The sequence below is a fragment of the Chiroxiphia lanceolata genome, chromosome 21, assembly GCF_009829145.1.
Source record: "Chiroxiphia lanceolata isolate bChiLan1 chromosome 21, bChiLan1.pri, whole genome shotgun sequence".
Taxonomy (NCBI): Eukaryota; Metazoa; Chordata; class Aves; order Passeriformes; family Pipridae; genus Chiroxiphia; species Chiroxiphia lanceolata.
This window is the reverse complement of record NC_045657.1, coordinates 3906189-3922027: the sequence shown is the minus strand read 5'-3', so window position 1 is coordinate 3922027 and position 15839 is coordinate 3906189. Positions and strand designations below refer to the sequence as shown.

The following is a 15839-nucleotide window of genomic DNA, read 5'->3' as shown; positions in this document are numbered from 1 at the left end:
CTGCTATGGCTGATAGTGGAAAGGTGAATCACAGAATGGTTTGAGTTAGAAGGGACCTTAAAAGTCCATCTCACTTCAACCCTCCTGCCATGGGCAGGGACGCTTTCCACTAGGCCAGGTTTCTCAGGGAAGAAAATCCCAGGGCGGGCACAGAGCTGGTGGGAAAAGACGCCAGTGTGCCAGAGGAAGATGCAGCAGGCAGGCATTTTCCTTTTGGCTGAACAGCTCCATTGCCCCAGGAGCAGAAACACGAGTGCCTGGCTTGCCCGGGGGGCTCAGACACAGCAGCAGAGCGTGGAGCAGTCGAGCCTGGCGGGGGTCCCGGCGCTCCCGGCCTTCTTGTTCTCCTTGGGCAGCAGCAGCACGAAGGCCATGGCCAAGGCACAGTGGTAGAAGCTGTGCACGTAGGTGTAATCCCACTCCTGCAAGCGGGAAGAGCGTTAGCAAGATGTGGGAACAGCGGCGCTCGGGAGGGGGGAGCTCGTGTAGGTGCACGACACTAAAGTTCTTCAAATAGCCGAAAGGAAAGGAATAAAAAGAAATATTCCTGAACCTTCTGCCTCCCTTCGCCGTCAGGGAAGAAAGGATTTCCAGCTTAAAAAAAAAAAAAAAAAAAAAGGTAAAGTGGATTTAACACGTTCTAATTTGCACATTTCCCAATTCTTGAATGAAGTGTTTCATTACCCCGCGAAGGACGCGGCGGCGGGGCTGGGCCGCGCGGGGAGGCGGCCTCTGCTAAGTGACATTTTTATGTTCTGCTAGAATTTGCAATTACTAAAATGCTTTGAAAAATAATCCTGGGGGACGGCCGCGAGGTCGTATCTCGCGGCTCCCAACGCACAGAGCAGCCGTAACGGCGGGGCCGAGCGCAGGCAGCTGTGTCGGGGGGTTATCGCCTGCCCCGCGCGGGACAGACGGACAGGACGGACGGGCTGGCCGGCGGCGGGAGCAAAAGGATATAAACACAGGATCGAGTGCCCCTGGGAGTCAACTGAGAGTCTTTTCTTTGGCCTGAGCCAGCTCTGGATCCGGCCATGCCTGGGTTGTATCCAGTCCCTCTGCGAGGTGTCCTTAAGTCACCCATGCCCAGTTTCCAAAAAATCTCGCTTGCACTTGACAGAGCCATTTTGAGGACCACGGATGCCTGGAGAAAACGTGTCCTATGTCCTTGTGACTCACTTAAGGGCGAAAAAATAGACTGAGCATCACCCTGCATGACACTTGCTGTTGCACCTGTCCCTAATGGACCAGGGGCTGGGATGGGGACAGGCATGGAGGGACCCTCGTCACTGCATGCCAGCCCTGGAGCCCCACACCCGAGCTGGGTTCTGTCCAAGGCTGATGCAGTCCAGCAGTGTGAAGGGGAAGGTCTCCTATCTTGGTCATGTCCCTTACACCTTGTAAAGTCAGGGAGAGTGAGTGTGTAAACAGGTACCTCAAAGAAGAACCTCAGCATCAGTGCTAATGCCCCGAAACAGAAGCCAGGACCGATCTGTTGGGTGTAGACGCTCTTGTCTGGATAGAGCCCTTTCTTCTCTTTCATCTTCTGTAGCTGCAAGGAAGGAGAGAGCACACCAAGTGTATTCACCTGGATTTGGCTGGCTGCTCCACATCCCAAAGACCCCATGGATGCTGAGATAAAACCACTCAAAGCCCACTGACCAGCTCCCCCAGGCTATGAGATCTGCCCGTGGGCTGCAATGAGCCCTCCTGCCTCATTCCTCATAATAAAGCTGGTTTTTTTAATATTCAGCCCCAAACCTAGCTCAGGGAGTGTGTACCCTCACAAACCCAGTCTCTGGGAGAGCAGATCCCAGCAGAGCATCTGAGGGCTGGGGGATGCACGGTGGTCCCATGCCTTGGTCTCCTCCTTGCCCACCCCCTCCCCATGATGGTGGCTTTTTTTTAGCTGCTGGCTGGGCAGTTAGATGGGCTTAGCAACCATTTATAGCTGGGACTTGCATCACAGTATTTCTATAATGCTTGGCAGCATTTTCCTGCAGTTTTTATCCCATCTCTCCTTGCCCACTCCTGCTTCCCCACCTCATGCCTGACTGTCCCAGCTGGATTCAGGCAGACTGCAGGCAGATTCCTTCCCGCTTTATCACCGTGTTTTATCCACATCTTCCCCTGGCTCCAGGGCAGTTTACCAGACCCCTCTGCCTCTGAGTAGCTGTAAAAACTCCATAAATACGTTTCTCCTGATTAGAAACGCAGGGACGGGGGATGTGGTGGATTGCTCAGACCGATTGAATCTGGCATTTATCACACGGGCTGCTCACTGTCTGCCTGCTCTCTGCTCGGGTGGAAGGAGAAGTGCTGCTTAATCACCCCCGTGGCCTGTGCTGTGAGAACTGGATCTGGAGGAGGAAGCCGCTGGCCATCCATGCAGGGCTCAGCCCTTTCCCTGCCCTGCCCCACGTACCCATTTCACAGTGATCACCAGCACTGCTGTCCCGATGGGCCCCGAGTAGACGCCGTAGCCCCAGCGGTCGTGGTAGATCCTCACGGCGATGGTGAGGACGCCGAACATGATGAAGGTCGATCTCTTTGGCTCGTCAAACTCTGCTAGGGCTGAGGGCACCGAGCACAGAGAGCATCAGGTCACACCCCCCCCTTTTCCAGCTGCTCCCTAAAGCCTTAATGGGATCTGTCCCACCGGCCCTGGGGACCCTCAGCATTGTGTCTGTCTGGTTTGCCCTTCTCGTGCCACACAGACAGGGAAACTGAGGCACGTGAAGGCAGAGGGAACCATCCTGAGGCAGCTGAGTTTTGGGTGGGTTTAGTAGCTGATTTTTGGGTTTTATTTCAGTGTTGTGTATGGAAGCTTAAAGGAGACTTCCCACCCAGAGAAGTTGTGGATGTTGCATCCCTGGAAGTGTTCAAGGCCAGGTTGGACAGGGCTTAGAGCAACTTGGTCTAGTGGAAGGTGTCCCTGCCCACGGAAGGGCGGTTGGAATGAGATGAGTTTTAAAGTCCCTTCCAACCCAAACCATTCTGCGATTCCGTGATTTCCCTTTCCTGCCTCTACATCAGAGGTGGATTGTACGACACTTGCACCCAGCGATCCTGCAATCAGGTCTTGAGTTCATCCTCCATCTCCCACCCTCCCGAGCTTGCTGGGTCACCCCGGCCCAGCCTCCATCCCACCACTCCAGCGGGACCGTGCGATGGGGTCCGGGCTGCCCAACCACGCCGGCACCTGCCTGAGGTTCGCAAGCTGGAAGTCGCCAGCGTGAGTAAATTATTAGAGGCTTTTGTTTAGCACAGAATGGGGTAATAACTGATAAAAGTTATGGATCCCAGTGGGCTCCATGCTTTTCCAGCTTGCACAGCTGTGTTATGGCTGTCCTGGATTTGCATTCCGGGAAGCTTGCCCGAGGGTCTGCGTCCGCACATGTGCGCTCGGGCTTTACAAGCCACAGTGAGAGGCTTCCCTGGGCTTCAGTCACCACACCTTCCATGTCCTTGGATCGTGGTTTTATAGGGAGTTTGGCTAAGGGATAATGTCCGCATTTTAATCTCTGTTGTTTCCCAGCGGGTCAATATTTTAAACGTTGTAGTCCAGGATTTGTATTTTTTTTGCAGGGTTTTTGAATGCAGTAATGAAGCAATCAAGTTGAATTTTGCTGCAAGGAGCCAAAGTGTCTGCATCAGTTCTGACCTACCCTGACTCTGCTGTTATCCACTGGAAGTGCTCTTTGGAGGTGATTTGCCTTGTTACCTTTTCTAGCTGACCAGAGGTGCCACGAGCAGTGTGGGAGCCCACCTTGGGACTCGCATTTTGGGGGGACAGAGCCATTCCTAAGGTTAATGTTTTCCCCACTCATTTTTCCCTGCATGGAAGGTTTATCCTGTCACATGCACTGGAAGGGGGATGCTGCTGCCTGTGGCAAAGGGAGGAGGGATGAACCTGTGCCTGGCTCTGCTTGTGGTGGGTTCAGGGGCTGCAGGAATCCCCATCCCAGCAGGAGATCCTGCACCATCCCTGGAGTCCTGAGGGGCAGAGGGGAAAGTCCTATGGGCATTTTGGGGTTGTACATCAGAGTGCTGACCCCAGCTCAGCCAGTCTGCATGTCAGTCTGGAGTGGGGACTGGCTAGAGATGGTCTGAATTGTTGAGCAAAGCATTTGCTGTTGGACACATCTCTCTCCCCTTCCCCTGCCCTGTTCTCCTGCCACCAATACTCACATCCTTCCAAAAATCATGATGACAAAATGAGTAAGTAGTAGGTTTGGGTTTTTGTCCTTCTTTAGTTCTGTCACTTTTTTTTTTTCCATTTCTATTATGCTTTTTTTCAGTGGCAAACAAATAACAAAATAAGGAAAAAGAAAGTGAAATGAGTGTGAGAAAAGGAAAACTGAGTAACAGGGTAAGGGGCAGGATTTCTAATAAAAAGGAAGTGAAACAAATTTCTGCTTTTTCTAAGCAGATCTAATATTTCTCATCAGCCCAGACTAGGCTTTGATAAATTAGGAAGATATATTTGTTTTGACCCTTTAATTCTCATGCTACCAAGGGAAGTGGCAGATTCTGCATTTCTTAATGCCCCCAAGTCAGTCAAGACAAGCTGATGGGGCCATTATGGGGAAAATGAGAGAAAATGGGAAATTCCCTGGTATATGAGGTTTCAAACTAAGTCATCACATAGTCTTGTCCTGCCTTGAACTGGAGCACAAGGCTGCCAAACTGTTACTGTAATTTGAAGTAAATAACTCTGCTGTTGTAAGGACATGCACAAGAGCTGGTGCAGACAGAGGAACACCCAACTAACACAAACACCAGGTGCCACAGCTCTATTTATAACTGCAAAACTCCCCCCAGCCACCACTCAGGACAGTTTTGTGTGTGTCTGGACCCCACCAATGCAGTGACTTTCCAAGGCATTAATGATCTAAAACCGGATTAATCCACAGCACAGGCTGGCTTCCCTAAAGGACAATCTCAGGGCTAAGTCCTGCAGATGGGAGCTCAAAGGCAGCAGCTTTTCTGAGGATTGTACCCGCTAACTGTCCCACCAGCAATCCTGACAAACCCTGCCTTTCCTGCCAGTGCTGGTGCTCTGCAGGAACCACGACAGCCCAGTGCTCACCCATCAGGGACACCCAGATGGACAGGGCTGTCCCGTAGATGCTGAAGTACTCCAGGATGTCGTAGCGCATGAAGCACAGCACTGATAAGCCGGGGCCATCACATACGTGGTAAAACTATTAAAAAAAAAACCAAAGAAAGAAAAAAGAATTAGAAAACTGGTCCCTTACCCAACAGACCAGCATGGGTAAAGGCTCTTATCAACTGGTTTGAAATACTGTGGCTGTTGGGAGGACGGCCAGCCAGGACAGAACAGTGTCAAAAGCACCAGGGTCACTGATATGCAGTAATGAATATATTTGGGAGATAATGTCACCGTTCCCAATTGCAGATTACCCAAGAATCAGCATTCTTCTCTCTTAGTACAAACTAAGACAGGCTTTAATTTGCCTCTTGGTCTGTGCCAGAATTTGCAATCTGATGACCAAGCTGCTTTGAGCCGAGCCCCAGGCACTGGGGGACGTCCTCTCCAGCAGGAGGACTCTGGGGTTATGGTTCTAATTGCGAAAGATTCTTGTAAAACAATTCAGAATGAGTGGCCTGATGAAATGTGTATGGATGCCAGGTCACTGTCCAGGCTAAACAGGGTTTATACAGCCAGAGTCTGAATGCTGGGGAATTCACTCATTAGTGCATTCCCTTAAAAGCCTCTGGTTCCTGCTCATTAGCTCATTGATTAGGTTATTTGCAAAAAAACCCCATTGTCATGCAACACAAACGCAAACCAAGCCAAGAGAAATTTTCCAGTGCAATCAGAGGAATGCTCCCAGTGTTTGCCTGGTGCTTGCCTTTTCCTCCCTCCCAGCTCTCAGCCCTGCAAGTTTTCTAGTGGCAGCACCAGCGTGCTCTGCTGTTTCTGAAGAAGTCCCTTCTCTGCTTGGCAGGACGCCCTTGGAACGATCCTCGCTGTCACGGCCCAGTGGGGATGCTGATATTATTTATAATGGGAACTGCTGCGAGTCCTTTGGCTCGCTGCAGCTTCTAGAAAAGATTGCACCACAGCAGTAATTCTTTTCTCTGTTTGAGATTGGGCTCGGGGAGTCTGGAGACAGGGGGAAGAAAGGGTGGAAGACAAAGAGCGTGTTTCTGGCCGGCGTCGCGGCACTTGTCTGCGATGGACATATGCTTTCACTGCTCTGGCGAGGTCTCCTGGGGGAGGAGGAGTGGGATGCTACAAGAAAGGCAACAGCAGCAGCTGCTGCCCTTCCTACCCCCCCCTCCCCACATTGGCAGCTGCCTCCTCTTCTTTCCCTTCCTTCCCTTCCCCGTGTACAGATATTTTGCCTCTTCCATCTCTTCGGCGAGGACCTGTTCCACCTCCTGTTGAAACACGTGCCAATTTTCCTATTGACTTCTCGGGGAGGTGGAGCAGACACAAGCCCCGTGCAAAATGAAATTGTAGATGTCTGGCTTCCCTGGGGAGCTGGTGTGGGGGGAAGGGGGCTCGGGGATGTTTTTATATTAACTAGTCCTGTAGTTTTTATAGAACTGGCAGAATTTCTCCCCCTGCAACGTTCTTTAATTGGAGGCTCAGATGGTGGATCCTTAGGAATAAGAGGCCAGCCTTGTTCAGAGCCCTGCTGCTGTTCAGAGCCCTGCTTTTCACACCAGGAAGATCCTTTACCTACTCCCTACCTCAGATGCTTTGTGCAAGGGATGTGCCAACCCTCATGAGATGCCTTGGGATGGAAGGGAGTTAGAGGTAAATGCAATATCAGTTGGGTTGCTGAGTTATTTTCTTCATATTCTATAGCAGAGCATTGCCATGGAGTGAAATAGGAGGTTTTTCCTAGTGGGAATACTGCTTTGGGTGCTCCACTGGTGTTTATACGGAGCCACTTAGCAGGAATGCAAAGCACAGGGCAGTGCACTGCTGGGAGCAGGAATAGGAATATTTTGTATATGTACAGACAACTGACTTTCTCCACTCATTATTTTCACACAAAGCAAGGCCAGGCAACTCAGAGCCTGGTGAAACACAGGTTTCAAAACACTCAACCCAGGTGAAGGGTTAATAATTATTTTTCTTGTTAGCTCAGCAGCATGTTTTAGTCTCTCCTCTCCCAGTGCAGAAACTCCCCCGACTCCAGCATTGCTCCCATCCCCAGCTGGCAGTTGCAAAATCAATAATTCAACTACTATGTGCTTTTGGCTAAAATGACAGAAGCATAGCAAGAGATTCTGGATGCAATTTAAAGCCCAAATTCAGCATGGCCACTTACCAGCTGTAAAACAAAGAGAAAAGCCTTCTCCAAAGCATTGCAAATCAGTCAAGGCTCTTTGCACCCAGACCCTGTCCCTGACTTCACAACCATAAAACACCACTAAATCTATGTAAGGCCACCCCGTAGGACACCCTAAACTAAAGAATCAAATGATCAGCACCACACGTGGTGGGAAATAACCGAAAATGGATATTCTGGGGGTTGCACTCGCTGGTGTTGGGCGAGATCAGCCACCCTTCCCAGTGGGGACCCGATGCAGAGGGTATTTGGGGGGGGATAAAACATGCCAGGGGGGTGAGAGGGGATGGTACATAGGGACATCTTACCGCCACGAAGAACATGGTGAAGAAGTAAACCATGGCTTCCATGTGGAAGCGCCGCTTGGCTGCGATGCTGATGGTGGGGAGGAAGACCAAGGTGCTGAGGGTGGGCAGAAGGAGCTTGGCCACCAGTGAACCCATGGGTGCCTTGTGGGCTGGAGCCTCCCGGGACAGGGTGTCTGTGAGCTGGGCAGGGATGGTGGAGAAAACAGCCGTGTCGAGTGTGCTTTAAAATTTAAATGCCCTGTGTGGCCAGGAGGGCTGTGGGCAGGGAACAGCTGCCACCACCACAGCCGCCCCCTTCGCTCCTGTCTCATCCCAAATTCCTGACGCAGCCGGCGGCTCCCGGCAGCAGATGCTCTGTGTCCCCAAAATCGTCCTGGGTGTTTCTAAAGGAGCCAAGGGGAATGCTGTCCTTGCACGCCTTGTGCTGGGTGTTGGACCTGGGCCCATGGTGGGTGAGGGCTGTGGGTTTGCCTGCTCCTCTGGGGACACCCCATCTCTGCATCCCGTGCTGAGCCTGGGTCAGTGCTGTTGGGGCAGCCCCACAGGGAAAACCCACCCTCTTTCATCACAAAAGGAAGTGGAGGAGCAGGCACTGATCTCTTCTCTCTGGTGACCAGCAATAGGACCCAGAGGAATGGCTGGAGCTGTGTCAGGGGAGGTTTAGGTTGGATATTAGGAAAAGGTTCTTCCCCCAGAGGGTGGTGGGGCACTGAACAGGCTCCCCAGGGCAGTGGGCACAGCTGACAGAGCTCAAGGGGTGTTTGGCCAAAGCTCTCAGGGACAGGGTGGGATTGTTGATGGATCCTGTGCTGGGCTAAAAGTTGGACTCAGTGATCCTTGTGGGTCCCTTCCAACTCAGGATATTCTATGAACCTCTGCTCTACACTTGCATGAAGTAGAGAAGAACTGTCATGTGGTAGGCACATTTAAAACAGTAGTATGTATCCTAGTACCTTTTTGTACCCGAGAAATACACACCGAGCTCCAAATCTGCCTCTTATTTCCCCAGGAGGGCACGTGTGGAGTGGGTGGCCCTGCTGCAGCAGAGCCCTGGCATCGGGGAGCTGGTGTGACACCGTGTCCAGTGCCTGCTGCCTGTGCCTGTGTGCCCTCGGTGGAGTTAAGTGCAGTTAAGTTTCTCAGCCATGCCCTCAGCCTTTGCAGCCTGGACACCTCCAGGAGTTCTGTCTGAAATTCAGGAGCCGGGTGTCTCCGGGATGGAGGAATTTGAGCAGATTGTCGTGCGGCGCAGAAAAGCTGGAGGAAAGGAAACCAAAAGCCAAGTGGCGTTTGGGCTGCTAATCCACTCAGTGGTTCTCTCTTTTATTATGACTTTTTATTATATCACTGCTGCTCCCCTCCTGCGTTAATATCTTTTCCTTGGAGCCTCGCAGGGATTCTCGGCATCTTTTCGGCACAGCTGTTCCCGGGACACAGGGAGCAGGAATGCTACGCTTGAGCAACCGCCTTTGTGGCTGCGGGCTTGGGGAGGAGGGTGTGAGCTGTGATATGAGCCACCATTTCTGAGGCTGATAGGACGGGCTTGTCTGTCCCCAGGGAGGGGGTCTGGAGGAAAGGCAGGCAGGCACGGAGAAAAAAAGTGCTCCTTAAAGTACTCCAGTAAGTTGGAAAGGGTTCCGGGAGGGGGAGCGAGGGGCTGTGTGTGTGCAGAGAGAAGGGCACACAGCATTAAAGCACTGACTTGAGAGTGCTGAGAGCCTTCCTGGGGGCACAACTCAGATGAGCTGGGTAGGGCTCCCGTTTTTAGCTGATATTGCAGGAACCATCCACATTCCCTGGCTGGCTGCAGGCAGCATCCCTCTGCGGGATGCTGCCCACACCACATCTCCAGCCGCCCTCCTGCCTGGGTAAGCTATAAACTTACCACAAAACTCTGCAAAACTGAATCTTGACCAATAAATATTGAAAAAACTCTGGTGTCCCTATTTACTGTGAAAATTAATCCCTCCAAGCCAGCACATAAATACCCTGCTGCTCCCCAGGTGTCCAGCCCTGAGCTGAAAGCTGAGCCGAGCTCCTGCACGCCCTGAAGTACCCTGCTCCTTTTCTGGGCCATATCCTCAGGATCCTTATGGGTCCCTTCCAACTCAGAATAATATGTGATTCTGACTCGACATGTGACTCTGTATCTGTTATTCCATGTTATTCTTGCATGACCTGCTCGGACCAAGGGAGGTGCTCAGGGGCATTGCGTGGGACAGAGCAGAGCTTGTCCCCAGGAGGGTTTTGAGCAGGCTTGGGGTTAAAAGGTTGCACAAACCTGACAGTTGTGCAACAAGCACCACGTGCAAGGACGTGCAAAGGTGGTGGTAGTGCACAAGGCAAATGGCATCAGGTGAAAAGTACCATCAGTCAGTTGTTAAATACATCCCCCTCACCCTCATGCTTTGCCCAAAATCCAGCTGGCGCCTACTGGAAAGGAAACCCCGTTGGCTGCTGGATGCAGCAAGTGCTAGCCATGGCAAACACTCCCCAGGCAGGGAAGTGTTGGAGCTGTCAGGAGCAAGAAAACATTCCACAGGTTGTTGGGTTTTTATTCTTTTTTTCTCTCCCAGCTGCACACCCAGGGCTGGCGGTTGGTTTGCAGCCAGCGCTGTAGGTATGGGGGAAAAAATTCACACCAGGTTGCACACGTGTTCGAGCTATTATTGAAAAAGAGACCCCAAAATAAACGGCAAGGAGAGGGGCAGGCAGGTGGTGAGCTCCTGGTGGGAGCTGCTGCTGCTTAAAAGGTCTTTGTTCGGGCTGCAAACACCGCAGTGCTGAGCGTGGGTTGTGCAAACCTTCCCGGGAAGGAACCCAAAAACAAAGGGCCAGGACTTTGTTCCTTCTTTCCTAAACAGGTAGGAAATGGAGAAAGAGCGAATTTTAGCTCCTGAGTTTAAGTACTGCTGGAAAGGGAATTTTAAATCTACATTCCACAGGGCTAATTTTGTGTGGACCGGCGTGCACGCAGGAACGGTGATATATATGGCTGAAAACTGGTTCCCAGATGCCAAACCCAGGTTCTGGTATGCTGCCCTGGATCCTTCCAGGGTAACATTAACCATGGCTTTCTGAAAGCACTTCTACCCTTTCAACTCAGACATTGCAGCGAAGGAGAGAGACACGGAGAGTTTTGTTTTATTTTTAATATGAGGGTGATGGTTTTAAAGCAGTGTATGTTGGAACAGAGGACGAGGGGTGTGTGCCAGCTGAGAGGATTGAGAGTATATTCTCCTTGGGATAAGTATAGGATGATTTTTCATCTATGTGTGGTGTAGACTGTAGCAGAATTGAAACCTGCTCTGTTGCTTGTCACCAGTCACTGCCAGGTTTGGAATAATGGTGATAATGACCCTAAAATGGAGAGTGAAGTTGCAACTTCTGTGTGGGGTTGCAGTTTGCAGGGCTGCCACACAGAGCCAGAGTAAGCAGGTACACACTGATAGCTGTGCCAACTCAGTGCCTACTGCAAAGTGTTATTTACCTCTTCCACTACTTCAGAGTCTAACTTTTCATCTCCACAACACTTCTACTTGTGCAGTCTGGGCTTAGGGATGATGTAGAAAAGCTGGATGATGGTCTGGTTTCAGCAGATTGATGTACCAAAGCCCTGGCAGCACAGTGAGCCCCAAGGAGCTCTGGGCGATCTGACCAGCCTGGCACCATCCAGCTTGCAAGGATTTCTTGTCTCCTTGCTGCTCTGCCTTGGGAATTTGATTAAGAGACTTCCTGGCATGAAAGCACCTGGGGCAAGTGTGGAGGAGCCCATAGGCATGAGCCCTTCCAGCTGGGGAAGGGACGGCTGCAGCACCTGGATAAAACACCTCTCACCACCCACCACAGCCCCTGCTCAGGGCTCTGGGTGGGACACTGCTGTGGGTAGCACTTTCTGGACAGCTGGAATCCAGACACAGGCCCTGGCACCAGGGAAAAGAGCCCCATAAAGGCAGAGCCACCAGCTGTGCCGGAGCCCTTGCACGGCTGGTGCTGCAGCCCCAACTCTGATCAACCAGAGCCCTCACCCACTCCTGGTCCCAGGCCTGCCAAAGCACCTGCATCCTTGTTATTTTATTAGTGGAATAAATTGCCACTTAAAATATCCATTCTCCATAAGGCCTGGCCCCATTTTAGGCAGCTTCAGCTGAATACTTGCCCTTAAAAAAAAAATCCCCCTTCCCGTCTCCCTGTTGAATAAACCTATTATGCATATTCCTTGTGGGTATCCCTGCTGCTGTTTTCCTTAGGGTTTTTTTTCCCTCTCCCCTTTCCTCTCTACCCTGTCATGGCCCATGACAACACATCACCATTAATAATAAGGACATCTCATTTCTTGTCACCACTTTTCCATTGCTTGCACCTTTGGAGTGTCCTGGGGTGGCCACCCCACCACCAAATTCACAGAGGCAGTGAAGGGGTTTATTGCTCATTTCGTGATGTTTAATGGCTTTTTTTTTTTTACAGTCATAACTCTTGGAGCCCAGTAATGATGTTGAGGGTCTCAGCTCTCACCCCGTTGGTTAAAAAATGTCATTTTCTGAAGAGAAAAGCTCGAAGCTGTGGTGCTTCAAGGCTCGAAATCCAAAAAGGGAATGAAACCAGTCTCAGGATTTTGGGGAGTCTGACTCATGATTTTTGAATGCCTGTGGTTGGCAATGCTGCATAGCTGATGGCCCTCAGCACAATACTGCTCAACTTCCATGTGAGACTCATTCCAGTCAAAGAAAAGCCTTTGTACTTTTTTTTCTTAAATCTTTGCATAGCTAAAATTTCGAACCAAGCGTGACTCGTCTGGAAGCTCCTCCAGGTTCTTGCAGGAATGTGTAACCTTTGGGGACAGGCAAAATTAAAGTCTGCACAGAAAAGGGGAGGCTTTTAAAGCCGTTTGAAACTCTACAGCCATGACCATACCTGGGGTCACCGTGGTCGCTTGTGGCTTTCAAACTGCCCAGAGGTATTTTTAATAGGAATCTGATGGCGAGAGCAGCTTGGTGGCTTTGGCTTGTTCAGTTTGACTCAATATTTTGCAAACCCTCATGATAAATCATCTCCATCCACATTGCATGAAGGCACGCAGGGAGCAACTGTCTTGCCCAACACTGCGCCGTAGGTCACTCTGCAAGGGGCCAGGACTGCCTCTAAAGGACACTTCTTTTGGTCTCCTTTTGCTTGTTTTAGTTACCCAGTGGCAGGCCACAGCTGCAGCTCTTGAGAAGAAGGTAGGGCTGGCTGCCAGGGGCTTTTTTGGGGGCTTTGCCATGTTTTGATCCCCCTGGCAATGTTCTGTCCATGCAGGGACCTCACCCACTTGGTGGACGGCTTAAACCTGCCCAGACCACACCAGTCTGGCCTGGAAATAACTGGTGTAGCTGTGCAGAAGTGAAACAAACTGGTCACTTCTGCAAGCAGTCTTAAAAAGGAAGAAGACCAATTAGTTGTCTCGTCGCTGAGTGAAGATAAAGCTGCTGGGGGGATCCTGGGCCAACAGACTCCAGACCACACTCCTGCTCCTCCTCCAGCCTCCTGGACCTGAGCAGGCGTTCCAGTGGAGCTGGCTGTGGCAGAGCCATACCAACTGCTGTGCCAGCACAAGGGCTGAGCCAGGAAAGCGCTACTTTTGCTGGGAAAGTGGTGCTGGAACACAGATCGTGGCTCTGGCTCACTGAGCGCAGCTCCTGTGGTACCTCATTCCTGGAGGGTCTGCTCTAGGGCTGTGCCTGGGGCTCACTGGGGCTGGGTGTCAGCCCTGGGCAGTCTGAGGGCTGGTGTTGGGTCAGGATGGGAAGGTGTCCTGTCATGGGAAGCACAGAGAAGCAGTCAGTGTCTTGGGCCTGGATCAGAGCTTACCATCACTCTCTGCTCCTGGTCAAGGGTGGAGGTCCCTCTACTACACAAAACTGCCCCAGCAAAGCGATTCCCCCAGATCTCCCTCAGTGAGAGGGGGCCTGATCCTGCGGAATACAGAGTGTCTCCGCTTGGCTGAGCACCTCCAGCTCCTGCCAGCATCACCAGTGCCCAGCCCAACACTTTGTTGGACTCATTTCAGCCAAGGAAACTCCTTTCCTCTGCAGGCATTTCTCCGGCCAAACCAGCAGCCAGTCGCCGGCGACTCTCCCCCGGCTGGAGATTATTTTGGAGTGTCTGTTGCTCCTTTTTTTTGCACTCTGAATTATGCACGGCACTGGTTTGGGATGGAAAGCCTGGCAGATTTCTGCTCTGTGTGCCTTGGGGTGGCTGTCGGGGCACGAGCCCACTGTCCCCGTGTCGCTGAGGCTCCGAACCTCCTTGTGGGGTGCCAGGAGGTGAATGTGCAGCACCAGGATCACTGGGCTGCCTTGCTGAAGTGCAGGATGCAGGGAGCAGAGCTGGATGAGGGACCCTCGTCTGAATTCTAAATTTCCCTGGGAAAGTCCAATACGAGCCCTCAGCGACCGTCCCGGGTGGGAAAGCCTCTCGCTGTCCATGCAGGTGCATCTTGTCTCAATTTACTCCAAGCCCAAAAGCAGTAAATAACATCTGCAAACCATTTCTAGCGCTTCTGCCAAAAACTGGGAGATAAAACCCGCTGTCGTCTGAGCCGGGCCGCCGGTGATTAATGCCGTACCTGCCGGCAGCCCCGGGGCTTGGGGGGGGGCATCGCCGGCCCCCGGGGGCTTTAGGGTGGCAGGAGTCGAAGCTGTGGGGTTTGGCCGACGTGAAACTCGTGTTTTGGATCTGCCCTCTGATGCGTTTTGTTCTCGGGGCTGTTTTTTGCTGCCATCGAGGCGATGGTATCGCTCCTGCTGATCTCACGGGGACGGGCCGGGGCTGTGTGAGCTGCGCTGCCGCGGCCAGGGATAACACCGTGTGATTTATGGGAGCAATCAGTTGCTACTAGGAGCTGGTTAGGAATTTTCCGATGAAACGGGGATTGCGTCAGAAACCGCTGAGTCATCTCAACTGTTTCATAAAAAAAAAAAAAAGTATTTAAAAAAAAAAAAAATCCTTTGGCTTTGATGAACTTTTGGTGAAGCGCAGACTGAATGTGTCTTGCCTGTTGATGGCTACCCCAGCCCTTGCCTCGGGATCAGCCTTCCCACCCTCCTGCATTCCTCCCCCGGCGGCATCCCTGCAGCAGAACGGGGTCACCCAGGCATGGGGTCTCCTGGGGTCCCACCTCCTGCCAAACCCCAGGACTGGAGGGATGTCGGGGCTCACATGGACCAAGGCTGCTCTGGAGTTTTCAATGTGAAATAATTCGATGCTTTTAAAACCTCTCGTGTTCAGACTTTTCCCTCCTGGTTGTTCCAAAACGGAAAGGGTTTTCTCCTGCATGTCTCGGGCTGGGATATTTTGAAATGCAGAAGTTGGGTGAACTCAAGTGCTAAATTTTCCCAGTGTCCTGGTCACAGCCAACCGATGGAAAATTGCAAGTTGCAAATCAACCTGGCTGGGTAAATTAGAACAGGCTGGCAGACATTTAGCCAAACAGAAAAGGAGACTTCATTTCCCATGTAAATTTTTTGGGATGGATTCTCTGTCACACAGACATCCCTGGGAGGACTGAGTCCAAATTAACAACACCATGGACCTGCAGTGATTCCCTGCAGAGTGCTGGGAGCTGTGTGGGGATCTGTACCCCATGGTGGGGTTGCACTCACCCCGAGGCCCTGCATATGGGCACTCCTGGCCTGTGGCAAATGGTGACAGGGCTGAATGTGGCCACCAAGGTCCAAGAGCAGCCAGTGCCATAACATCCAGTGATGGCCTTGGGTGCACTGGGAGCACTGGTTTAGCCCTGTGCAGGGCAAGTCTCGAGGGGAAGGAGGAAAGGCTTGAGCTGAAGAATCTGAGGTGGGGTGAAGGGATTGTTCAGGTGGGCTGCTCAGAGCTGATGGGATGTCACCAGTGCCTGTTCAGGGGGGACTTGCTGAGGAATGCATGGGAATGTGTGTTGCCATGTAGGTGAGGTGTCTCACCACGTTTTACACGTACAGACTGCAGAGAACAGACCAGATATATCATATATAGGTTATATACACTGTGTAACTGTGGCCTTCTTTACCCACAGGCTTTTCTCTCTCTCACACACACAGATCAGATACAACCCATGCACGGCTGTCACTGAGCCAGGGGGTCTGTCCTCATCCAAAAAGGCTCTTCACGTGCCCCCAGCCAATTTTCTGACCCCGTTTTCTGCGCGGCAGAAAACTGT

The 15839-nt window shown here is 51.8% G+C and overlaps 1 protein-coding gene across 1 annotated transcript; it reads right to left on the bottom strand.

Moving 5' to 3' along the window:
- Positions 1 to 275: 275 nt before the first annotated feature.
- On the bottom strand, positions 276 to 7777 carry MYMK (myomaker, myoblast fusion factor). Its single transcript, XM_032708480.1, has 5 exons — positions 7643 to 7777; positions 5093 to 5207; positions 2426 to 2574; positions 1436 to 1552; positions 276 to 422 (listed from the first exon to the last, which is right to left on the bottom strand). The coding sequence occupies exons 1-5, from the start codon at positions 7775 to 7777 to the stop codon at positions 276 to 278; spliced, it is 663 nt and encodes a 220-aa protein (XP_032564371.1).
- Between the last annotated feature and the right edge of the window lie 8062 nt (positions 7778 to 15839).